The 27,236-nt window shown below is 40.2% G+C and overlaps 2 protein-coding genes across 4 annotated transcripts in view; one reads left to right on the top strand and one right to left on the bottom strand.

Annotated features, from left to right (window-relative positions):
* Positions 1-10,999, bottom strand: part of LOC132151538 (guanine nucleotide-binding protein G(I)/G(S)/G(T) subunit beta-1) — a 35,281-nt gene extending 24,282 nt beyond the window's left edge. For all 3 annotated transcript variants that reach the window (XM_059559717.1, XM_059559718.1, XM_059559719.1), the window contains exon 1: positions 10,628-10,999. The gene's annotated coding sequence lies outside the window, so the exon portion shown is untranslated. The remainder of the gene's footprint in view (positions 1-10,627) is intronic.
* An 8,474-nt stretch (positions 11,000-19,473) lies between these two features.
* Positions 19,474-20,683, top strand: LOC132152264 (uncharacterized protein C3orf18 homolog). The gene is made up of 2 exons (XM_059561076.1): positions 19,474-19,770; positions 20,521-20,683. The coding sequence occupies exons 1-2, from the start codon at positions 19,474-19,476 to the stop codon at positions 20,611-20,613; spliced, it is 390 nt and encodes a 129-aa protein (XP_059417059.1). The 3' UTR covers positions 20,614-20,683.
* Positions 20,684-27,236: the final 6,553 nt, after the last annotated feature.

Raw genomic sequence — 27,236 nt, 5'->3', positions numbered from 1 at the left:
CTACCTTGACAATGCAGCCTGTTACAGTCAGTCAAACATATGGAAAAAACACTTTAAACGCGTAGCGTAATTTAACCATGCAGCAAACCTTTTTAAATATTTTGATAAGTTACTGAAAAAAATTAATAAATTACTTTTTAAACTGCTTAACTGACTGTATTAATCGGTCAAAATTCTTAACGGTCGGTTAATAGGTTAAAATGAGCATCCCTTTTTGGGCCGTCACTTTTGAGAAAAATCAAATTCGAACGGATATCGAATATCATGCAATGTATTCGAATATATTCGAATATGTATGTGCCCCCCCCCTTCCCCTGCGTATAAAAAAAACACCGTAGCCTAATGGAGATTCAATCACAAATGTATAAACAGTGAATCATAAAGCAGGACTATCTGGATTATTTTTTTTACTTAATGTTTGAAACAGCAAGTTATCAACTTAGAATATCAACTTATATGAAGTGCCACTATGCATATCCCACAACATTAGACTAAAAAAAAAAAAAAAGATTCAGACCAGGCACAAACACGAACGTGACAACTTAAACAGCAGCAGGAGTAAGGCATATAGCCCAGCCTAATTCATTTCTTAATATTGTTTGCAAGGAACCCCAGTCTATCAACTTGATCTGGATTAAGTGTGGCTATTTTTATTTACAATGTTCCCCGCGGTGGAGAAGATACGTTCGGAGCGCACAGACGTGCCTGCCTGGCTACTAGCTCTTATTCGCTTGATTTTGCTACAATATGTCTAGAGTGCCCTCTACTGGTTAAGATGGCAATGAATAAAATAAAAAACAAACTGTCTAATCATAGACTCTAAAAAAAAATGCGCTACACATGGCATTTTAAAAACCGGATATTTTATTTAAAGTTCGATTACGGATATTTCACGTCATGTTCGAATGCATATTCGAATATCGAATAAAAAGTGACAACCCTATCCCTTTTACTGATAGCATATTACTACGTTAAAGTGCTAGAGCATACAAAAAATTGGCATCAGGCCCATTTTTGGCCTTCAGGGCTGTAACATTTTCGTTTATATTTATTATATTTATTTGAGTTGTTCTACAAATGGGTGAATTGACTATTCTAGGCCAATATCAAAATTTGACAATTTGCAAAACAATTTGCACAATATTCAAGCGTTCAAGATTCAAGCTTGAGCAAAGACTGTCCAGAAGAACAACACCACCAGGGAAGGGCTGATTGGAGAAAGGATGAAGAAATTATGATAATTACAAGATTTGGATCAGCTGTGGAAAATTAGGCAATGATCAATACTTTTGAGTGATATTAGCACTACATAACAGAGAAGCCACACATATGCTCTTTACTCCCAGATATCTGTGGTCGAGCAATCTAAATGGAGCACTAAAAATTTGGTTGGATCCATTTCCTGTAATTGCCATTCCTCTCTGGTGCATTATGACATGTCCTAATTGTGACATCAATGGTTCCAAGCTTGAAAAGTGAAAGTTGGCTGCGTGAATGAGCAAGACAGATACACTAATCGAAGACTAGGGATTTTCATAGTGGAATCAGAATTTTCTAATCTTGCAGATATTCTACTGATAGTCGAATCATGTTTTGGGGTCAAGGCAACAAAGTACCAAGTAGGGATGGGACAATAACCGGTTTTATCGATAACCGTGATAAAATGTGCTGAAGGTTAGTAATATCGTTTAAAAATGAATTATCATTAAAACAGTGTTTGATTATCGCGGTTTTAATAACTCGCTATTAAATCATGTCCAGCCAGCAACAGTCTGACGCAAGCGCAGCGCACAATGTTTTTTTGTTTTTTTTTTCGAGAAGGAATGGCGAAAGTCAGTGACTTTTCTATGCTTTTCTATGCTTCTACACTTTTTATTGTAAGGAAGGAAATGCCACAGAATTTAATCTTTCTTTAAATTAAGTGCATAGAGTTGCTTGTTGATTATTAAATATAAAACTTGCTGAAATGTTTTCAGTGTGAGCATCAACTATTTTTGAACACTTTCATCTCGTTTCAACAAAACGTGATAATATTGATAATCGTGATAATTTTAGTCACTATAATCGTGATATTAAATTTTCATACCATCCCATCCCTAGTACCAAGAGTCAAGTCAGACTCTTAGACAGTCATAATTACTTTAAAACAGGGAAAATGTGTAACAGATGCTTTGCAGATACAAACGGGGTAAAAATTTTGTTTTGATTAAAAGATGTTTAACATTTTTAATAACATCATTATAACGTTATGTATATGACAGTAGTTATTAAATTTTCTGCGTTTTTGTTTTGAGCTGCACGCGCTGAAGATGACCAGTAGAATGAAGCAGCAGATTTTTAATCAATGGGATTTAACTAATTTATCTCATATAGAATACGCTTCATTATTTATAACTTTAATATTATGACTTACAGACTATCTGCACAAAAAATGGCCCGTATGCAAAAGAACACGTTTTGTGGACGCATTCTTCTCTAGGTATGCATCGCTCCAATTAGGGCTGTGCGATTAATCGAAATTGAATTGAAATCGCGATTTGAGACGTTGCAATTTGCTAATCGCAAAGCCTGCGATGTGGACGCGATATCAGTCTGTTCTAGAGCATATGCATGACTACCAATAGAGTGAGCGCACCTCCGTTCTCCCCAATCAGCATTGCCAACTCTAGCCAACTGTGTAAACGCCCACCATTAAAAAAAACACTGAAAGCAGGAGAGAGACAGAGTGATATTATGGCATCTACAGGGTCAGGTCAATAGTTAGGCAAATTAAAACTAAAGAAAAACGTTATGTAACTTAAGCTTTGAAAAGACAGACAATGAACAAAAAAGATCATTTACAAGAGCTGCATCACAATGCATATCAAGAGCATCTCTTATGTTCTGAAGCTGTTCTATAGTTCAATGTGAGGTAGAGATTAATATTGAAGTCATTAAATTCAAGTTCATATAAACTATCGCTGCGGATGTCTGTCATCCTCCATTCAGTTACAGTCAAAAACTCTCTTCAAGATTTGAAGAGAAAAGTAATCCACAATTTATTAACTTTTTTAATGTGGCCAACACTCCATCCAAGTCGAAATAAACCAATATCACGGAGTAATTCATTTACTCAAACAGTAGACTGACTGAACTGCCGTGGAGAGAGAACTGAAGATGTACACGAGCTGAGCAGCTTTCTGTGTGGACTCGGAGGGCAACGCAGCCTGCGCACTGTGAGCACTGTGGCCTCTATATTGGCTGCCTTTATTAATGTGCTATAGACGGTTTCAACGGCAACAACATAAACAAACGTTACTGCACATGCGCGCTTTTGTGGACCTAACTTAACTTCCAAATAGAATCAATAACAACAGCCAAGTCCCTCTAGAGTAGATATTTTTTGATAACAAACAAAATATGTTTGCTGCGTGGATCAGGCGGACTTAAAGTGTAACTAAACGCTCAGAGCTTGACTCCACCCACTGACAATATTTGAAAAATGCTGAAAAGTGGGCAGATCACAGCGGAGATAGAGGGGATGAACCTAGGGCGGGGCTGAGCGAGTGCGGCATGATCCTGAGACTCGCAGTGACAGATTGATTGACAGCTGCTGTCAGAGACGCTAAAATGGAGAGTGACTGTAGTGACGCAAGTAGCTTTGCAACAGAGCGATCATTTGAAGTAGAGGACTTTTCTCCCCCACTTTCACCTGAAGTGGAGGATGTCGAGGTGTCTGTTCATATCAAATCGAGCCGCTGGCTCAAACTGCGGTCTTAACTCTCGCATCGCGTCGCTTTTCAGCACGAGCTGTGTGGAGAAGCCCATTTCCACCTCCATTGCGTTGGAGAAGCAATCCTGTGTAAAATGCAGTTTGCACACTCGAGCTCTAGGCGGGAACTTGCGGTCTTCCAGGCCAAGTGCATGCAACCACTGGCGCTTAATTTTAAAGTCTGCTGGTAAACTATGCAGTCCAGCAGTGCTGTCACAACTAGCAACACACCTCCGTACCATCCTGACCACTGTACTAAATACAGATAAATCTACGCTAACTTGAAGATCTAAATAACTATATAATTGCTATGCTAAAGAGATGCTATAATAGTCTATCCTGGTCGTTACCAATACTCGCAATTCCAGCTCCTGACTCACTACAGTGATTTTGATGGTTTTATACTGCCAAGGGCGTGGTAGCTCGTACCAAGGGGCGTGGTGAGCTGGAAACTGCTTACGTCACCTGCCACCGCTTACGTCACTTGCCACCGCAACATCCAATAGGAAAAATCAACTGTAGTAGCCACCGTTCAACCTGAAGAGGGCAGCACTCAGACGTTTTTACACCATATATTGTAGAATTAAAACACTTTATACTCAAATGTCAAAAAAGTTACTCGAATCAATGAACAGCACTAATAAAGCCCCATTCTTATAGGTCATTAACTAAAAAAAGTTGGTTTAGGGTTTAGTGACTCTTTAATGAAAATGCAAATTCATTCTTTGCCAGCAGGAGATGTTTTAAAGCATAGACATAAAGCGCGAGAAATAGAGGTTTCCCCAGTAAAAGCTGTAAACAAAGCAGAGCTGGTACGCTCACACGCTGCTTTATCAGGCATATAACATACAAGTCTTCCTTCAGAAATACAGCGATATAAAAACACCTGTGCCTCGTTTTGATATTTGAACATATAAATGTAAGGAATTATTATTATTTAACGTGCAGTACGTAACGTTACTCATGTTTATTCAACGAAGCCTTTTTGAAAATCGATTAGTTTTAAAAATGTGGCGAGTCTCCAAAAATAAATAAATGTATGGGAAACACATCCCGCAGCACAACCACCTGACCCCAACTTCAGTCTACTCATCACCTTGACTTTAACTGTGTTTGTAGAAGGCACTGCAGCCAGACCGATATAAACAACACAGACCGAAAGTTAACTTGGGTCCAGGCGCGTGCGCCCGATGAAACAGTCTAGATTTAAAAGAAACATCTTTTAGATTTATATATAAATGTATACATTTGTTTTTTCAATAATGTATTTTACAACAATATAAAGAGCAATGTGTAACATTTTACCAGATTTGAGTTATTCACTTTTATTTGTAAATAAAATATTTCAATAGATTTGATAAAAATATTGTGCTCCCGTGATTTTTCTAGAATCCAGAGTATCTTTTGCTGCTGAATTATCTACCAACTTAGTTTATAATATTTTTGTAATCGTTTATGATTATATATTTTTTCATTTGTTATTTTTCTTTAAATTAAGTTGTCTATATGTAGTAGATTGTGATTAACACAAAATAATGATGATCAGGTGAACACAGCAGTATAGAAATTCTATATTGAATAAAAAATAAACCTGTGCTGGTATCGGATTGAAATGGGCAGATACTCAGAATTTTCGGTATTGGATCGTTTCTGAAAAAATGGTATCATTGCATCCCTATTCTTCACACAACAACGTGCAGAAACACAACAACTAAACTCTAAAATTTCACAGCGTTTTATTATAATAGGTTTCTCACCATTCGCACTTGTGCACCATGTGCCATTCATTCATTCATTGTGGAAATAATGGCCCTTTTATGCGTGATGTCAAATGCTTCCGCAGATTTATAGTATTACTATAAAATTTTAACTGAGCATTGCAAATCACGCATATTGCTTTGTTCTTGGTTCTTGTCAACAGTATCTCCGCAATGATAAGCAACAAGCTTTCTGTTGTAACATTGCGCAAGGTAAATAAGAGGGTGACAAGTGGAGAAGACTAATGAAAAGATTCACATTAATCAGTTCTTTTAAATGTTTGTTGAAATAACTACCGGAAAAGACTGATTCGCGGCTTTTGATAATTAATATCAAATCAACAATTTTTTTAATTGTCGTAACGAATCGAGTTCCCTTTCGCCTTTTCTCTCTGGAATTGTTTACAATTTGCTTGCTTGTGTAAATATGTACTAAAGATACTTCTACTATATTATGGTTACATTTTGCAATTAATCCACAGATCACATGTGTGCCGAATCGTGGGGCTTGGTCTGTACAGATCACCTAAGATCCGTTTAACGTTTTGTCTAATTCTAACATTTGGTAATATTTCTATTCGAAATCACGATTCATCGATTTCTAAAAAAATAATAATTCAAATTAATTGATTAAATCTGAAAAATCACCCAGCCCTAAGGCTGTATATAATTTATTGGGAGACAAACTGTAGTTTTACTATAAAATCAGACATTTGAGCACCACCTTAGAGCCAAAATGGCATGATCATAAAACCCTGCGAATATTCGACTGTGAGATTGGTATTTGAATCAGGCTCCTCCTATCGAAGCATCAAATCGTCGACTATTCAGGGTCACCCCTAGAAAGAATTAAGCGTCACATGTAGGGTTTCTTGTGTGATCAAACGATTAAAGAACATTTGGGAAGTTACTCGCATAGCAAACATATCTCAAAAACTGATAAAGACAGACAGCAGATAAGAAAACATACTTACAACTCAAAATTCATATGGATATGGTCTAAGCTAACAGAGACAAGATATTTAAAAAGTATGTTGATGATGACAAGCACATTGCAAGTAACTCCCTGCTACTTGCTTAGAAATTCCTGAGACACCAGATTCACTGTCATATGGCCAAGACCTTTAAAAGTTCCTTAAAGTTTCAGATTGTACTCTGAATTTCTTACCTTGTGTGGCTTGCACAATGCTCCTTGTGTTTGACAGCCAGAAAATGTTTCTCTTGGTGAACATTTTATCCTTTCCTATATACTTGCTTCTTCCTGATAGGCTGACCTCTTAAATGGGGCTGCATCAAGACAATACACCTAAGTCCTCTAATCTTGCTGATCAAAATGACATGGTTACAAAAGGTAAGTCCCTTATCTCACATTCAGTACAGCACAACTACTCAACGCAACATGAATACTATGAGAGAACCACCAATATGTCAAGTTTATTGGATAGCGATTACTGTTTTTATTTGGTCAATAACAGAAATATTATCCATATTAAAAATAAATATATCTTTTTTTATGCATATAAAGAGCCCACTGCTTGAATTGGGGAAAAAGAAAACTAATATTATTGGCATTTGATATCAATCCAAACCCTCCCAATAAATGAAAAAAAAAAAAAAAAAAAAAACACCATGTAAAATAATTCTGCTCTGAAATCACAGCATAGGAAAGCTTAAAATAAAGAAAAGGGCCTGGTACAATAAAAGTATATATATATATATTTTTTTTTTTCTTTTTTTTTTTTCTGAAAACAGAAATAAAAGCAAAAAATGAACTTGAATATTTCAAAACACCGATATTAAAGGCTTACAATTATTGACCTAATCATGCTATTGCAGATCACCTTTAAAAAGTCAAACAAAATAAACAGACCATTTATTAACCATTTATAACTTTTTTTTTCATTGAAAACAAGGAATGGAAATAAACCTGGATATAACAGGCTTACAATATGATGCTGATCATTTAAAAAGGAAGATAAATATTGGCTGATACCGATATTGTCATCAATATACACAAACATGATGTAGTTACAAACCCACACCAGGAGCAGGGTTCACCTCTTATTGTCTGCAGAAATTAAACTTCATTATGGAAAAATACTGAATATTCTGTGGCAAAGACCAGAGTATAAGATAGCACAAAGCAAAGTCGATAGCAGTAAGGCATCAACATGTGTGCTAGCAGAGCTCAATCTCACCCTCTCAACAAACACTTGATCAGAGTCAGCTGACTGCAGGACAAAAAGAGAGCTGTAAGAAATGGCCTAAAGGTGCCACAGACTGCGTATTTGCAGGTCACTTTAGGGCAAATCTTTCTTAGATCCTTTTAGAAAGAATTTATTTCACAAAAACCTTTGTAAATGATCCAAACACTCTAAAAATGTTTTACATGGTAACGCACATCGCCACTGATCTCTGAACAGAACTTTATTCTGTCAACATAAATTACTCCAACTGTTGGAGGATGATGCAGATTTTATTAGGCATTAACAGAAGAAAAATAAAATGCATATTGCTAAAGCTGGATCACAGGAAAGACAGTAACCAGCACTATCACTATCCAAGCCTGTAATCCTAAAAGCTAAAATCCATGTAAAGTAAATCTGTAATCCCTCTCAGTGTCACTCACAGAAAAACAGCTGTCCTGAGCTGGGCTTGCAGTCGAAGAATTTGTGGGACTGTTAAAAGAGCTTGCATTCTGAATTCATCCAATTACTGAACTTTATTATAGATAAAAGTGTCTGCTAAATGCATAAATGTAAATGTTTTATTATAGAAAAGATCAAATTAAGTTGTTTCAGGCCACGTCACACGAATCACCTTTATGGAAAACTAGAAAAATGCTTCAAACCAGAATTAGGAGAAAGAAATGATTCTCTATGAACAATCTCAACACCTGAATGACAAATGGGTGTCAACATGAAATTTAAAAAAGGATATTCAGAGACTCCATTATCTGAACAGAAATCAATTTTACCATCACAGCCCTCCACTTCTCAGCTTCTGAGGCATCCAATGGGAATCAAACTTGTGCTTTTAATTTACCCACAATTACAAAAATAAATCAATGTGTATTCAATTCAAAATTGTCAAGCAAACAATGCAGATCACACACAACCCATTCAAAAGGACTTCCAACATGTAAATGCATATGGATTACAAATAATGCCTTAGTAAATTAAAAATGAACATTGAATATAATAAATACGACAAATGAATATTATCAACTTAAGGGAATCAACTCGGATGGACAAAAAGCAGGATGTTTGCGTGGCTTTCACAACTACAAATTCAATATTTGCAGTGCATCAACCATTTTACTTTCGTTTTAAATGAATAAACCTTACAAATTCGCATTACTTAAACACCACATGCAATCGTGAGCGTTATGTGCAATTTAATACAGAAATCTCTACAAATAAAACACCAGCAGAAGTCCAGAGCACTGAATAGCAAAAGTTAAAAACAAAAACGCGTTTCTTTTGTGAACGATTACGTCACAACACACTCGAAATACTACTCGATACGCGATTATTTCACAATTCATTTCGAGTATGATGACAGGCGCGCAGCTGTAGTGCACTAGTCGCGTAAAGAGAATTTATTAAAAATGCATCAACTTTTGCATCGGGATATTTACCAGGGCTCGTTTTTAAAACAAATCGCCGTGTTTACAGCGGAATGGTGCGTTTCCTCGCCGGTTCAGCGGGTTAAATGAACGGCATGCTGATATGAGTGCGGAGAGGGAAGCCGGAGAGAGACTGCGGACGCCATCTTGTTCTTGGGCCCCACATTGAAGAATTCATTGATTCCGTTTATTTATTCATGAACGGTGTTCCTTTATCTAAATGCCAGCGAAGAGAAGGCAAACTCGATCGGTAACGTTAGGGGAAAAAAAGAGGGCGCAGCAACATATTTATCCCATAGCCTATATTCCCCCGACCAATCCCTTAATAGTGACCTCAATACTGAGCTACTCGCCCGTTCTTAAAATATTCCAACAGCGATAATGAAAGCCATCAGGCTCCATTCATTTCACGCATCTGAAGAACCGCAGCGATTTTGCTGCATTATTTTGATAAATGTTGGCCGGGTCACAGGAGAAATCACATTTAACATGTATTAAACATCACCAAAAGCAGTTTAGGGAGGATCGTAGTGGATCATCACTGAGATGTCGGGAGGGAAGGCAGTGTACATTTGTATCTGGCCTTTTAAATAGAGAATTAGGAATAGTTAAGGAAATCCAATTATGTTGTTTAAAGTCTTGTTAAAAAGCAGCAGCGCAAACTTAATGCAATAAAGACTAACACTTACACGCCAAGCCGCTTAAATGCACACCAGGATTCATGTGAAGCCATTTGGACTCATAATAAATCCATTTGGACGTAAGTTTAATATATAAATAAAACTCGCACACACTAGAATTGCTGTAGGAGACTTTCATACACAATTGGGTGAAGAAATAAATGACCATAATTTTTATTTACCGACTGCAATTCAATCAATATTCACATCTAGTACAAGGCAATGTCTCAACCAGCATTTGGCGAGCAGAAATCCTCGATTCTGTAACACAGAGGAAGGCCTAACGTTAGCTGGGTCGAAAAGCCGAATATTTTGCCAGCAGAAGCTCCTGTAATTAGCCAGTTAGCTTACAGATCAGCCTCTCAACCAAAACCTTCATCACCCTTGCTCAAAATCAACATTCAATACATTTAAATTAACCCTTAGCACCACACGACCGAGTTCGCACAATCCTTGATCGGTTTAACTTAACGCCGTTTTTAGATGCTAGCAAGCGGGCTCGCGCAAAACGGCCTCCAGTGAAATCGGCCGACTCCATTCACGCTATAATAACGAATTGAGCGATTAAATGCACTAACAATCCATATTGGAAAAACATACACGTATATAACGGTTTAAAAGAACCGTTTTTGGTCAATTTGCCTGGTATTGTTGTCCATGTAAATCGGTCGGCTAGCCGCTACCTGCGCCTCACCCCACCCCACCCCCCTTCATTCTCTATGGTGACCAGCTTTTTATTCAACAAATTCGTCCGTTTTAAACGAAACCACCAATTCCACACACTTTGAAATAAGCATATGGTGTTCCATACCTGTTCTCAGTCGTAAAAGGCCTTTGTTTATATGGCATTGACCGAAAAATACGATGGTGTAGCTGTCAAATCCACGCATCAACGAACTAGACGAGCTAGCTCGCTAACTAGCAGCGGGAGAAGTACCGAGTCCACTTCCACAGCGACAAAACTCGCTCCAGCGGGCGGGAAATGAGCCTGTTTGAGGGGGGGGGATCTCAACTGCGATGAAAAACTGCAGTCATAAATGTCCGATTGCAGACGTTGGTCAACGAATAAGTCCGTCGGTGGCCACTTCCCGTTGCCTTCCTTGAAGGAGCACTTCTCTCCAGTTTAGTTCACCTCTCATCCGGCCATCAGACGGAGATGGGCGCGGTGACCCTGCAGTCTGCTTTGGGAAACCCCGCGCGCGCGAACAAGAACAGCGGCGCTCTTACGCAGGAATGGAATTGACAGAAATATTTCCAAGCCAATTTAGCAACATCAGTACACACAGCTGCACAGTGGAGGCTATTTACATATACTTTTTGCTATTATACAAAAGATATACCATTATAACGTAAACTTATAAATTACGCTTGCGCAAAGACTTGTAAGAAAGAAGACTGGGGCTAGTTGTCACACTCATATTATTTGTATGAGTTTATCTAAAATCATAGGCATACAACTTAAAGACATTAATATAAAAGGAAATTTAACATTTCCACTGTTATCATAAAAAAAAGAAAAAAAAAATTATTTTTATTATTATGAATGCAAACAATACAAAGATGACATCAATGATATAAAACTTTGCGTAGAGTTCACAACATGTATTAACAATATGTCATCTGAACATACAAAACAAACAGTTTAACAATTGCTAAAAGAAAAAAGATAAAGAAAAAATAACACGAGGGTAAGATATTAATTTATATTTCAATTAGAGTATACACATTAAAGTCATTTCAAATTGAGGTTGTTTTTCTAGTTTTCTTTGTTTTAAAGAGGATGAAATAGTATTAAGATACATTTTAAATTCTTAAAAAAAAAGATATAGAAAATAATTTTCTTGCCAAGAAAATAAATTAAATTTATAACAAAACAAGCTTTGTTGTTATTAGAATCGGAATCAGTGTCCAAAAATAATATCTTTAAAAGAAACAGATATGTCTTATTGGATATTATTTTTAATAAATGTTTCAATATCTTTCCATAGATGTTCAGTATAGAAACATGTCCAAAATAAATGATAAACACTTTCTGTGTGCACTTGGCAAAATGAGCATCTTGTCTTAATATTGTTTTTATATGTAATCATAAAATATTTATCATTTTAATGATACTTCTTTCACTTTATTGGCGAGAAAAAATCTTTGTAAAAAAAAAAGAAGAAAGTTATTTAACAGATGTTGGCCTTTTATGACAACTTTGCCCAACAGCTATGCATGTTCTTATACACCGGGAGCCTGCCTTTAAAAAGGTTGAAATCTAACTTTATTATAAAGTTGACTCTCTGAATGTATTCAACTATGGTTTTGAATGATGTGTTTGAAATCAGCAATTGACATGTGACAACTAGCCCCATTCTCCTGATACAACAAATAAAAGAGAAAACCAAATTGAAACTAAACTTCTAATAGTGGAGGAAAAGCTGTAATTTGGTTTTGAGACTACTGAAATGATGATTTTTCAATGCAATAAAGTGATGTTTCTAATGGCAGTGCCATGGTAGCCTACATTTTAGCACTTGTTAGTGTTAAACATGATATTAACATGTCCAGTGAGTCATGCAGTATGTTGGTATTCATTTGTTAGTTTGCTGACCATCGCTGACCGAGGTATTTGCATTGTATTTCAAGGCACTTCAAAGAATTCCTTAGTATTATGTTCCCAAAACAAATAATAGCAGAGCATTTTTAACACTTTTAGTGTTGAAATCAGAAATTATAAGGAACTTTAAGCAATTATGTGATGCTTTTGAGAAGTATTTTCACCAACCTTATAGTGACAATGAGAGGACCTTTGGTAAAATTATCCAGAATGTATTCTAAGTTCACTAGATTTGGGGCCCTCACAGTGACTTGGCATCATGTACAATATCTACAACATGAAACAAATGTTCTACTTCCCTTTTCAGCTGACATCACAACACTTATTTTTCATCCCTTCCTCTCAAACCACCTGTCATATAGAGATAATTAAATGTTTGATTGATTTCCAAAGGATAAAATCAAGTCCCTTCCTTTATTTTCAGTTTCCTGGTGTACTCAGAAATATGTCACAATACAGATGTGAAATGACTGCTAATGACATTGCATTTCAATTTTAATGGGCTCAAATAGTTATCTGACATATATTTTGCAGTTGACAGCTGAAATTCACCAAATAACATCTGTGAAATCCTTTTACCAGTTCATACCATGTAACATTTTAGACTTAATGTAATGTGAATTAAGAGAGAAAAGAAAATAATTTTATGATGTAAAGAAAATTAAAAGGTCCTAAATAGTCTTCCCTTTCTTTATAATTTTTTTTATTATTTCTTATTTTGAAGATTACATTAAATCTCACAAAACCTGTCAAGAACATGTCAAAGTCTATTGCATGCTATAAACATGCTATTATGTGATTTTCATATTTATCACCATGAGTATACTATCAATATTTGCTGTATGTTATACTGCTTGATATCCATTATGCTGTATGTTACATTTTTAAAATTAATAATATTTTAGATTACAATTTTATGTATTCTGTCTGCGAAAGAAACTTTCAGATCACATGTAGGACTTATCGGTAAATAACAAAAATTAAAAATATATATATATTTTTTCCAAAATAATAATTTTTAAATAAATGCATTTGATATATTCTTTTCATCTTATGTTTCTTAAAAGAAATAACTGAAAAACAGGTTGATTACTAAAAGTCGTGCTTCTGGCATAGAATTTTTATTTTTATATTGGCTTCGATAAATAAACAACAAAAATGAAGGATGTCTGAAATCCATAATTTTTTTCAAATGTTAACTTTTCTTTAAAATTGCTACGTATATAACATAATTTGCAATGAACAATGTTAAACAAAAGCATTTCACTAGATAAATGGAAGGGATATGAAATTATACTTAAAAAAATCACATATGCTTACATTTATTATCCTGTAACTAAGGATTATATTTACTCTGTATTTCCTCCTCTTAGTATGTTAGGCAGTTAATTTGAGAGCAGTTTGGCCTGTGTTTCACAAGCAGACAAATAAGAGGATTAGAGTGGATCAGCGCTAAGGCATTGTCACCGCTAGGAGGCAGCGTTGGCCAGAAAGATATTTTAATAGCATATGGACGACGCCATCGGTAGGTTGTGTACATGATTTTAATAATTGTTACAAAACATTAAGCAACGGATGTGCTTTAGTCTTGAGCCCATTTCTAGAATTACACCATTCATAATCCATCCATCTTTTGGATTAATTTTAGTCAAGAATTAATTTGAATCAAGGATTACTTGTCCCACATACAGCAGCTAGCACTTAGTATCAACACATATGTTGGACAAAAGGCACTTTAATAATACCGATGTTTAAAAATAATAAAATGTTGTTTTGACAGGTAAAGGCACCTTCAAAAGTAAAGGTTTGCGGGGTTTGATGGCTCTGTACCATGAAAGAGGCTAAAAACTCAGGATGCAGAATGCAGGGCCTTGTTTGATGAAGAGGTAAAGGCACTGAAACACCCTCAAAACTTTGAGATCAAACACAATAATATTGTACTTTTTTTGGATTAAAAAAAGCCCTTAGTTAAGTATTGCTAAGGAAAACAAGCAGATGTACTACTAATAATTAATTAACTAAATATATTGCCTAATTTAATTTTAGTATTCCTACAATGAACAAGAAAAAAATTATAAATTTGTAAAAAATATATTTTACAGTATTTATACAGTTATTATCAGTACTAGGCTCATTAATACAATGTGATCATTTTGTCTTGCATTAGAGATTTTATTAATTTCAATGATATTACAATTATATAAATGAATTAAATACATATATCATTATATACCATGTACATGTCATAAACTTAATTAAAAATGTAGGCTAATTGTAGTTTGTGTAAAGAAAATTATGCCAGGACCATTAAGATTTTAGCACTGTGAAATTGTCATGTCAATTACATCATTATATATATTATCTTCTGTTAAATAATATATAAAAATAATAAACAATTATGCACACACATACAATTATATGTATATATATATATATATATATAGAGAGAGAGAGAGAGAGAGAGAGAGAGAGAGAGAGAGAGAGAGAAAGAATTAGGAGGTTTCTGGTGAATTTAGAAAGACAATTGAAGTGACCCCGGCATGTTCCTGACACATTAATATTAATATAAATAATCAATACAATAAATAAACAAAAATGCTTTTTCTAGATGTTCGAGATCCTAACCATAACACATCTCACCTTTGTTCACATAATGTACATGTGAGGCAGCAAAGGGTTAAAATCCCTGAACTCTCTTCCCTGGACACATTCACAGCATCTGGTGTGTCCAACCATTAAATCCTGTCCTTATCTCTGCCAAGACAGACGGACAGCCAGACGAGCCAATCACAGCCTACAGTTATCCCACAGTCAACCAATAGCAGTTCAGGAAAGGAGGAGGGACATTACTGGATCACACAGCTTGGGTTTGTAGCATCCTTGTAGCTCTTCTCGTTTTGCCTTTGCATAAAATGCTATGAAAGAAAAGCAGCTGAGAAGCAAGAAACGAGATGGGACTTTGTACAGAGGGAGAAAATGTGGTGAAAGTAGGGACCCAGAGGGGGAAAAACCTTTCAATTTACAGCCTCTCAGCTGCTCTGTTCTAGCTGAGGAACAAAGGAGGAGGGTGAAAGGAGTTCCCGCTTTCGTGCAGTTCGTGCAGGAAAACAGATTTATTACTGATAAGGCACAGGAGCAGGCATGTTATTTTGGTGTCTATGTTGGCATGTCTATCTTTATCTTGTGATGGCCTGTGATTGGTCAAAGAGGCAGGGTTAATGGAGAGCCCGAGCATTCTGATTGGTCGAAGGACTAACATGTTCTTCATTAAGCGTGCAGACTGTTTGTGAAACACACAGTAAAGAGACGAGACCGACCGTTCACCCGAAGTGATTATGTATAAGAATCTAATTAACTCCCCTCAAATACACAGATTACTGGGAATGATATCTGTGTTTGAATGCCCTTTGACAGGGACAAAGATGAGTAAGGAAGACAAGGACCTGTAGGAGTTTTGACTGCTGCTGTAGACTGTTTCAGTGCATATAAACAAACAAAATCACATTTACAGTATACTGCTCTTGCAGTGGAAGCCTACAGAGCAATTCAAATTCTGAGTATGGGTCACCATACTTGGCTGGCTGAATGTCATCCAGGAATTGATGCATAATAGATTTTTTAGATTTTAGAATCTAAAGATTTTATAACTTTTTTTTTCATTGCTAAAACTTGAGATTAACATTTAAACAGAAAATATAGAATAAAAGCTAATTCAAAATATTCATAAATACTGTATAAATAATACTAAAATAACATTGGTTTTAGCTGGTTGCTGTGGTATTTATGGGTATTTGCTGATGGTTAAATTAAAGAGTCCACGACTGATATTCTGGTTTCATCTAAAATCTGCAAGTGGGTGAGTATATCAGAAAACAGAGTCAGCGTGTCAGCATGTCAGCCGCAGGTGGCCTGTTGTTAGAAAGTGAGAGAGAATGAGAGAGAGAAACAGCGAGGAAAAGCAAGAGCACATCTGTGTTCACCTCTTACGAAACGTATCTCTCTCAGTTTCTGGGTACTTGCTTTACTAGGTACAGTATCAGACTGGTGCTGTCTCTCTTTCTCTCTCTCTCTCTGTGCCACTCTTGTACCCACATCCTGCCAAGACACCCACTTCTGCCCGGCTGCTGCAGTGAGGGAGAAAACTACATAACGGCAACAAAAATGCACACACACACACACACGCACGCACGCACGCACGCACGCACACACACACACACACACACACACACACACACACACACACACACACACACCATTTAAATGACAATTCTGCCATTATTTACTTGCCTTAATGTATTTCCAAACCTGTATGCCTTTCCTTCTTCTGCACAAAAGATGATCATTTGGGTGAATTATTCCTTTAAGATCTTTTTCATATGATAATCATGTACATTTTCATTACCATTTTTCTCAAAGGTAAGTCACATTAGTATAAAATCTGCTAAATTAAAAGGCAGTAACAAATACCATTATAAATCAAGTCACTTATTTCATTTCTTTTACATTACAGTAGTGAGAATTAGATTTTTTTTGCATGATGATGTGTTTAGTTGATATCAAAGTAATATCAAAATGGTATTAAAAAGAAGTTTGTTTTGGGGTGAAATTTTACCCTTATATCAGGCACATTCAGACATACATCCTTCCATATTGTACAAATACAGTACCGTTCTTAAGTTTGGGATCAATTATTATGCATTATTGTTTTTGAAAGAAGTCTCACCAAGGCTGCATTTAGTGGTTTAAAAAAACAGTAAAAGCAGTAATATTGTGAAATATTATTACAATTTAAAATAACTCTTTTCAATCTGAATATTATAAAATATTTTAAAAAGTAATTTATTCCTGTGGTTAGAGCTATATTTTCAGCATCATTACTCTGGTCTTCAGTGTCACATCACATGATTCTTCAGGAATCATTTTAATATGCTGATTGGCTGCTCAAAAACATTTCTGATTATGCTGAAAACAATTGCACTGGATTTATTTGAAATAGAAATCTTTTGTAACATTATGTCTTTACTGTCACTTTTTGATCAGTTTGATGCATCCTTGTTAAATAAAAGTATTTGTTTATTTTATAAAACATCTTGCTGACCTCAAAATTTTGAATGGTGGTGTATTTGCAGAATAAAAGTTGCACTGACAGAGCAACACAACAAACCTTTTAACTGTACATTTAACCTTTTAACTGTCAAGTTTTATATTCAAAAACAAGTGTGATCCATGCCTTCAAAAGCTGTGCATCTTTGTTTTAAAAGTCTTGTATATTTGTGTTGATCAAGCGAAACATTTATCAAAATGGTCATGTCTGGACGGAGGAATTTTATATTTATTACATATTAATTTACTGAATCCTATGTGGTTCCAAGCACGTTTGAGATGTAGATGTATTATAATAAATAATATTCAAATTGCTTTTATCAATACAACAAAAGATTGGATTAAAAGCTCAATAAAAGAAAGTATCACATTTGTACATATGACAATATAACAGAGTTTTCAGAGGTCATACAGTATCTTAGTGTGAGGAACAGACCGAAGTCAAATTTTCAGCAAATAACTAAATAATCATTTGGCTTCAAAATAATTCCATTCCTTGACTTAAAGAAAGTCATAAGAATTTGGAATGATATGAAAGTGATAAGAATTTTTGTGTTTTTTTTTTTTTAATGCCCCTTTAAATGCATGAGCAGTTCTTTGTGAATGGAGACGGGCTGTGGTTTAGGAGATTTCTACATCCTCACTCACATCCACCGAGATCTCAAGAGCAGATTCTCCTATTCTTTATTTTAAGTGTCGAACCTCGTTCCTGCCTCCAGCCCCCACATCCACAAACGAACATACACACGGATCCTAACGGTTGTAATGTGGAAGGAAGCTTGAGGTTTGCCAACAGTATCTTAAAAGCTCACACATCCATTTAGTGTCCACAGGGTTTGTACTCGTGTACACACACACACATACATACATTCAGCCAAGATCATGCAATCAGACAGATTTTCTCACTGATAGAGCCGCTGCTTTCCAAACATGAATGTATCTAAAATTCCTTTTTCCCCTCATTTTTGAGTTTCAAATTGATTGGGTGCTTTCAAAGACCGAAGATCCCATAATGTTTCTTAATTAAATCTCAGATGTTCATAAAGAAATAAAAAACCTTAAGAAAAAAGCTTCACGTTGGGTTTAGCACTTTTTTATAAGAGTAAGTATGTGTCTTAACATCCTTTGACCCAAGCACATCCTTTGCAGAGTGTTTGGGGTCAATGAGATTTTTTTTTACAAATTGATCAAAAGTGACAGTAATAATGCTGTTCTGTTGAACATTCTATGCTTTAGAGAATACGGAATAAAAGTATCATGGTTTACACAAAAGTATGAAGCTGCACTACAGTTTTCAACATTATAATAAATGTTTCTTGAACATCAAATCAACATATTAGAATGATTTCTGAAGGATTATTCAGAAATATTGAAGACTGGATTAATGATGCTGAAAATTCAGCTTCACATCACTGGAATAAATAACATTTTAAAATATATTCAAATAAAAAAAAAACAATTATTTTAAATTGTAATAATATTTCACAATATTACTATTTTATGGTATTTCACATAAATGCACCCTTGGTGAGCAGAAAAACTCTCTTTATTTCCACGTTATTATATTATTTATTACAAAAATATTATAGTATGTGTAAAATATTATCTAGAAAATATATATGTTTCAATTAGGTTATACTGTTTCTTTACCATCAAAATATACTTCGATACATGAACCTGAAAATCAATAAATCTCTATCTGTCAACAGAATAAAATTAAATGATTAATCCTCTTGTTTTCAACCAGTCTTCAGAAAGAATGGAAACTTATTAATGTTGAAAATAAAACAAATATGAGTTTGAAAATGAAATCCAACTGTCATAATATTGACCTACTTTTATTACAATTTTTAGTTTTTGAAAACAAAGCCAAATTGTATCTAACATCAAATCCTCATTCACAGGATTCTTAAAGGATTCAAAACGCACCTGGCTCGCCTCCAGCAAGAACCATGTATCTGACCACCACCAAACCCAATGTGTTCACCTCCACCCAAACCCTGACCCCGTTCCCGGCCCCCACTCTCTCCCTCACCACCTTCCCTCCTCTTCTCACAAGTTCAGCAGAGCCCAGAGCTGAGCCCGAACACATAACGTCCAGGACCCCCTTCAGCTCCGTCACATCGTCCACCAACGAGACTGGCCTGAACTCCACACAGCTGCCCATGGCTTCAGTGGAAGGCGACGGGATGGGGATGGTGCTCGTGCCCTTTGGTATCATCACAGTCATTGGGCTGGCTGTTGTCGTGGTACACCCCAAAATGCTCAACACAAGCATGTCAGATAAAATTGATCAAAAGCGCCTGTGAATTTTGAACTCATTACAGAATCCTAAAAGAAATTGTGTCACAGTTTCCACGAAATACTAAGCAGCACAACTGTTTTCAACACTGATAATAATAAATGTTTTTGAGCAGCAGGTCAGCATTAGAACGATTTCTGAAGGATCATGCGACACTGAAGATTAATGCTGAAAATTCAGCTTTGATCACAGGAATAAATGACATTTTAAAGTATATTCAAATAGAAAACTTATTTGAACTTAAAATCATATTTTACAAAATTACGGTTTTCACTGTATTTTTCATCAAATAAATGCAGCCTTGTTGAGCAGAAGAGACTTCTTTCAAAATTTTAATGCAATTTTATTGATCCAATCAATATTGATTAAAAGTTTAATATAAGTATCTATATTTAAAATGACACTTTCTCTTTTCTGACAAAATTATTGAGTCATGTTATTGAAATTGACTTGAAGTCATGCATATTTTGAGTTACATACTGTAGATGATAACAGACATTTATTTGACTTGAATACTAACATTTTCCACATGCAGTGCTTCACACTTGATTATCATTGAGTGTTTATGCTAATACTTGTTTAGTTAGATACCCTGGAATTTCTTGCCAATTTAATTGATTGAAAATGTAAATCATGAAATTTATATAACGCTTCTGAATCTTAGATAACATTCATGCATTTTTCCTCTCCTCACCAGCTTATGTACATCAAGAAAAAGAAAAAGGTAAGCAATTGCACATTCATGTATCACTTCACTACAAAAACTCAAGGTTCTTCAGTGAATATTTAATTCAAGACTGAAATCCTTTTTTGGTCTAAATGGAAGCCTCTGATGTTTCCCACATAGAAGAGTGTCAGTAATGATGATGAGAAAAGTCTCTTTTCACGAAATACTCAAGCAAAAAATTATCCTTAATTTTGTATTTTTGTAAAGCGCATTTGCAGCAGTACACAGCCATAGGCGAGACGGCTCATTCGCTCATTGGCTTGTTCTGCGGCGACTGCACAGCCTATCGCTTCGCGCCCTTCTTGCCACTTCCCGCCGAAACAGGTGTGGCCCAACCTATAAAAGGAGCTAGAAAAGGCTGACTCACCTGATTTATTTCATCGCCGAAGCGAACCAGAGTGAATCGTACGCACGACAGAGAACGCAGTACTCGTTCGCTCTTCTAGAGAGAACCGAGGTTACGTTTAGTAACCGAGTACGTTCTCTTACGAGAGCTCTCTTGTACTGCATCTTAGCTAAGGCACTACTGGAACCCAATGTAAAACGCCGTGCGCGCAGGGATCACACACCAATAAACCTGAAGCAACGCCCAGGATTTACAGTGCACAGTCACCTGAGGGACTCACAGAGAGTCCAGGACAGAAAAGGGAAAAAGCCCTCCATCCTATATCTAGCAGCATCCGTAGATGCGGCCATATGACATCACACAGCCGAGGCAAGGCCTGACCAATGTGGCAATGCGGGTCTTACGCAATACTGCCCATATAACAGTCGGCAGCGCATATCGCTCGTGAACTCAGAATTCCCCTCAGGGCCCTGATTCGACTATACCGACAACAGCCTTGCTTGCAAGGCGGGGACCTCCAGGTTATAGAACCTGATAAATGTAGACGGCGAGGCCCAACCTGCCGCCATACATATATCCTGCAAGGAGATCCCAGTAGACCACGCCCACGACGAGGCGACGCCTCTTGTGGAGTGTGCTCTGACGCCCAATGGGCACTGAAGGCCCCTGGAAGCGTAAGCTAATGCTATGGCGTCAACTATCCATCTGGATAGAGTCTGTCTCGAAACAGCCATTCCCTTGGGACGTCCACCGAACGAGACAAACAGCTTCTCAGTCTGCCGAAAGGCAGCAGAGCGAGACACATAAGCTCTTAAAACCCTGACAGGGCAAAGAAGACTCGAGTCTCCATCCTCCCCTGACACCGGCAGGGCAGACAGGGCAATAACCTGAGCCCGAAACGGTGTGTTGAGGGATTTCGGCACATAACCGTGCCTAAGTTTGAGTATGACTCTTGAGTCATTGGGCCCAAACTCCAAGCACGACTGGCTCACCGAGAGCGCGTGCAAATCACCCACACGCTTCACAGAAGCGAGAGCAAACAAGAATACTGTCTTTAACGACAGATGCTGAAGGCTAACCGATTGGATAGGCTCAAAAGGGGGACCCTTCAAGGCCTCCAAAACCGCCGCGAGGTCCCACATAGGGACTGACAAAGGTCTGGGAGGATTCAGCCTCCTAGCTCCTCTGAGGAACCGGATGACTAAATCGTTCCTTCCTATTGACTGACCGGACGCCGTTTCAGAAAACGCTGCGATGGCCGCCACATAAACTTTGAGCGTGGATGGGGCTCTGCCCTTATCCAACAGCTCCTGTAGGAAGGAGAGGACCTCCGTCACCTCACAACTAAGGGGTGAATAACCTCGAGCTGTGCACCAGCTGAAGAACACCTACCACTTCGAGGCATACAGACGTCGTGTCGACGGAGCTCTAGCCTGAGTGATGGTATTTAGCACTCCCACTGCGAGATAAGCGGGTAACCGTTGAGCGCCCACACATGGAGGGACCACAACTCCGGTTGAGGGTGCCAAATCGAGCCCCTGGCCTGCGAGAGGAGGTCCCTCCTCAACGGTACCGGCCACGGGGCGACATCTGCTAACTGCATCAAATCTGGGAACCATGGTTGGTTCTTCTAAAGAGGTGCTACAAGCAGTATTGAACATCTCGTTTCTCTCACCCGTTCTATCACCTGCGGAAGGAGGGAGACGGGAGGGAATGCATAAAGCGGGCAGCACGGCCATCTCCGTGACAGCGTGCTTTCGTTCTTGGAAAAGAACGCGGGGCAGTGAGCGTTTTAGTGGGACGCAAAGAGGTCCACCTCCGCCATGCCAAATCTCTCCCACAACAGCCGGACTGTTTGCGGGTGTAGAGACCATTCGTCCGTAGGAACATTGCCTCTGGACAGCCTGTCTGGACCCAGATTCTGCAGTCCAGGCACATGCACTGCTCTCAGCGAGCGCACGTTGCGCTGAGCCCAAACCAGGAGGCGTTCCGTCAGCCTGCACAGGTTTCGGGACCCAAGACCGCCCTGGCGATTTATGTAGGACACCACGGACATGTTGTCCGAACGGACTACGACGTGGTGATCCTTGATATGGAGACAAAAGCGCGTCAGCGCGTTCTCCACTGCCAGCATTTCCAGGCAGTTGATATGATGGAGCTTTTCCCGTTCTGACCATAGGCCAAAGGATGGTCTGCCTTCGAGCAGCCTCCCCATCCCGAAGTGGAGGCGTCCGTCGACACCATTTTCACACTCGGGGAAGTCCCCAGGCTTACACCTGATCGGTACCAGCCGTTCGCTGTCCAAGGTGCTAGAGCCGCAACACAGCTCTGATCGACCTTGAAATGCAGCCGGCCAGACGCCCACGCTCTGCGCGGCACCCGAGCCTTCAGCCAGAACTGCAGGGGGCGCATGCGGAGCAGGCCCAGCCGCAGAACCGGAGATGCTGAGGCCATGAGACCCAGCATCTTTTGACAGTGTTTGAGCGACACGGTCGCGCCGCAGCGGAAAGAACTCGCTGCGCGCTGAATGCCCATCGCGCGCTGTGGTGACAGCCGCGCCGTCATGGAACACAAGTTCAGAACTATACCCAGAAACAGGATCGTCTGACTGGGGTTCAGCGAACTCTTCGCCCAATTGACACTGAGGCCGAGCTTCTCGAGGTGATCGAGTAAAACGGCCCTGTGGTCCACGAGCTCCGCTCGTGATCGGGCCAGAACCAGCCAATCGTCCAAATAATTCAGCACTCGTACGCCTCTGAGTCTGAGAGGAGCGAGCGCTGCATCCATGCACCTCGTAAACGTACGAGGAGCTATGGACAAGCCGAATGGCAGGACTGTAAACTGGTATGCCTGGCCCTCGAAGGCGAATCTCAAATATCGCCTGTGGTTTGACGCTATCTGTATTTGAAAATACGCGTCCTTCAGATCTATTGACATGAACCAGTGCCCTCTGTGAATCTGCGCGAGGAGCTTCCTGGTCGTGAGCATTTTGAAACTGCGTTTCATCAATGCCTTGTTCAGCTGTCTTAGATCCAGTATGGGCCCGAGACCCCCCGTCTCTCTTGGGCACCAGAAAGTATCTGCTGTACAGCCCCCCCTCGCTTTGAGCTTGAGACACAGGCTCTACAGCCCCTTTGCTCAACAGTTTTGATATTTCGGCCCGAAGTATGTGTGCTACTTCTGTTTTGACCGTAGTTTCGACGCGCGCTGAAAAGCGCGGTGGGCGTCGAGAAAACTGTAGCGAGTAGCCTCTCTTTATAATGCCTAGGACCCAATCCGAAACCCCTGGAAGCGCTGACCATGCATCTGCATGAATGGCTAAGGGCTGTATGCGAAACACGCTCTGTTGACTGGGCAACGGCGGCGCTCGAGTGTGCTGCGCATCTGAGGCGGGGAGCGCGCTGATCACAGCGGGCAGATCACTCTTCCTCGACCCCGTTCCGGCGCTTAACCGACTGGGGGGAGGCTGAGCGGGTCCCGTGGGACTCGATATATCTGCGAGTAACCGTGGGCTGCATGTGTGCACATTTACCACTTTCAACTCGCTGTCTGCCTGTGCAGAATGTACGTGCACGGGCCTCGTTTTTACAGAAGCCCCGCGCCGTATGTGACATAGTGTATGTGGGCACTGGGAAGTGGGCACGTTTACTATGCGGCGCGCTCGACCGATCTGTGTCGATCTTATGTGCGCTAGCCCTGTGTGCAGGGCTGTGCTTACATGTGGAGATGGGCACTGGGTAGTGGGCATCGTCACTGCATTTATAGCACCATCGGCCGTGGCTGGATGAGCGTGCACGGGTTTCGTTTTTACAGAAACCACATGACGCGTGTGACATAGTAATTGTGGGCACTGAGGGGTGGGCACGCTTACTATGCAGTGTGCGCGACCGACTTGAGTCGACATTATGGGCGCAGGCCCTGTGTGCAGGGCTGTGCTTACATGTGGAGATGGGCACTGAGGAGTGGGCATCGTCACAACATTTATAGCACCATCGGCCGTGGCCGGAACACCAGAAAAAATACTCTTTTTGTGAAACATCTGGGTAGCCGTGATAACGGCTTTTGTGTGCAGGCAAGCGGGCACTCGTGCAGGCTTGCGCATTGCAGAATACACTGAGGCAGTCACAACTCTTGGAACTGCAACAGCGGCGCGCTTGGGTGAGAGCTCGGCCGCAGCGGAACTCGAACACCGGCCGCTTTCCCAGCAGTGCTAGGATGCTTTCGGGGCTTCTGGCTTCACCGCAATCCTCTGCCGCGGCTCCCGCGGCGCGGGGCGACGGCTTGAAGAGCGAGAACGGGGTCCCGAGCTGTGTTGCTGACGCTGTCGCGATGACGCAGCAGGAGGCGGTGGGCGTGACTGAGAGCTCTGTGGGGCCGGTCTAGAGCGGCTAGCTGCAGAACTGGAGCGCTTCGGCAAGAAGTGCTTGAACGCCTGCGAAGCTTTCTGGTCCTCGGCGAATCTCTCCACAAACTCGTTGACGGAAGATCTGAAGAGGCCGGCAGGAGTTAGCGGCGCGTCAAGGAACGCAGCGCGCTCAGACTCCTTGATGTCAGAAAGCGTCAGCCACAAATGCCTCTCAGCCACCGTAGCGGAAGCCATAACCCGTCCCATGGCCTGTGCAGCAGACTTAGTAGTGCGGAGGGAGAGATCCGAAGCACTCCTCAGATCCGCGAGACAGATCGCTTCAGGTCCCATCTCATCCAGCTTGCGGAGAAGATCGCCCTGGAAAATCTGTAGCGTAGCCATGGTGTGTAACGCAGACGCAGCCTGCCCAGCAGCAGAGAATATCCTTGCGAGCAGCGATGACATCATGCGGCAGGCTTTGGATGGCAACGCCGCCTTAGTCCGCCGTCCAGCAGAGGGCGGGAAAAAGGTGCGCTGCTATAGCCTGTTCCACCGGCGGAAGTGACAGGTAGCCTCTGTTCTTAGCACCGTCCAGTGTGGAGAATGCTGGCGAAACAGATGAGCGGATTCTCGCCGAGAATGGAGCGTCCCAAGCTTTCGCCACTTCTTCGTGAAGCTCAGGAAGAAAAGGGGCGTGCTTTGAGCTTGTGGAAGAGCGCTCATTCGGAAGATAGCTACCATCCAGCCGGGAATGTGAAGGGGGCGCTGGTGCAGACCACTCGAGGCCGAGGCTCGCCGCGGCCAGCGAGAGTACACGCATCAGCTCCTTATCGATATCCCCCCGTCTGCTGGGCCTCCGAGCAGCGGGCGCGAGATCCACGGAGCTCGCCCAACCCTCACTGCCCGAAGCAAGCAGAGAGCACGTGTATTCTTCCTCTGACGCGGGCCTGAGATCCACTTTCTCAGATGACGCGTCGGCAAGCAGCGGACGATGAGCATCGGGAAGCGATGCAGAGGAGGCCGGCGAAGCGGAGGGAACCGGCGAGCTCGGCCGAGCTGGAGGCGGTTCTGGTAGGCGCTGCGAGCGGCGCTTCTTACGGCGCTGCGGCGCAGTGGATGATGCAGGCTTCGAGAAGGATGCCAGGCGAGTCCTCAGAGTCACCATAGGCATTAACTCGCAATGAGGGCATCCGCCGTCAGCGAGCGCGAACGCTGCATGGTCCTCACCCAGACAGGAGACGCAGATGACGTGACGATCTCCTTCGCTGAGCGGGGCTCTGCACGAGCCGCACGAAGGCATCTTTAAAAAGACGCAGCTCTTTTGTGAATGTGGATATAACAGAACAAGGATGTAAAGGATATGGGCGCCGGATAGCGCAGCAGGAACGGCAGTGGAAGGCGGCGATGCCAGTGGCTTCAGGATGGCTCGTCCTGCTGATATGCTCTTCCAGACGGCGCTTGCTTCCTCGTGATCCAGCGATGCGTGAGCTTTGCTGAAGAGATGAAAAATCAGGTGAGTCAGCCTTTTCGAGGTCCTTTTATAGGTTGGGCCACACCCGTTTCAGCGGGAAGTGGCAAGAAGGGCGCGAAGCGCCCTTATTGGTCTGATGTTGCATCAGCCTGCGCTCGATAGGCTGTGCAGTTGCCGCAGAACAAGCCAATGAGCGAACGAGCCGTCTCGCCTATGGCTGTGTACTGCTGCAAATGCGCTTTACAAAAATACAAAATTAAGGATAATTTTTTGCTTCAGTATTTCGTGAAAAGAGACTTTTCCTGTAGCGTCTTAGCTAAGACGCAGTACGAGAGAGCTCTCGTAAGAGAACTCCACCACGCGAGTCAAAGACAAAGACATACAAACAAACAAAAAATGTTGCTGATTCTAAACTAAAATGGTTATTATTTTTAATTTTATATAGATAGATAGATAGATAGATAGATAGATAGATAGATAGATAGATAGATAGATAGATAGATGGATTGATAGATTTCGTGGGA

This window comes from Carassius carassius, chromosome 10 (assembly GCF_963082965.1).
Source record: "Carassius carassius chromosome 10, fCarCar2.1, whole genome shotgun sequence".
Classification (NCBI taxonomy): Eukaryota; Metazoa; Chordata; class Actinopteri; order Cypriniformes; family Cyprinidae; genus Carassius; species Carassius carassius.
Note: the sequence above shows the minus strand (reverse complement) of the source record. Positions and strands in the feature narration are given on the sequence as shown.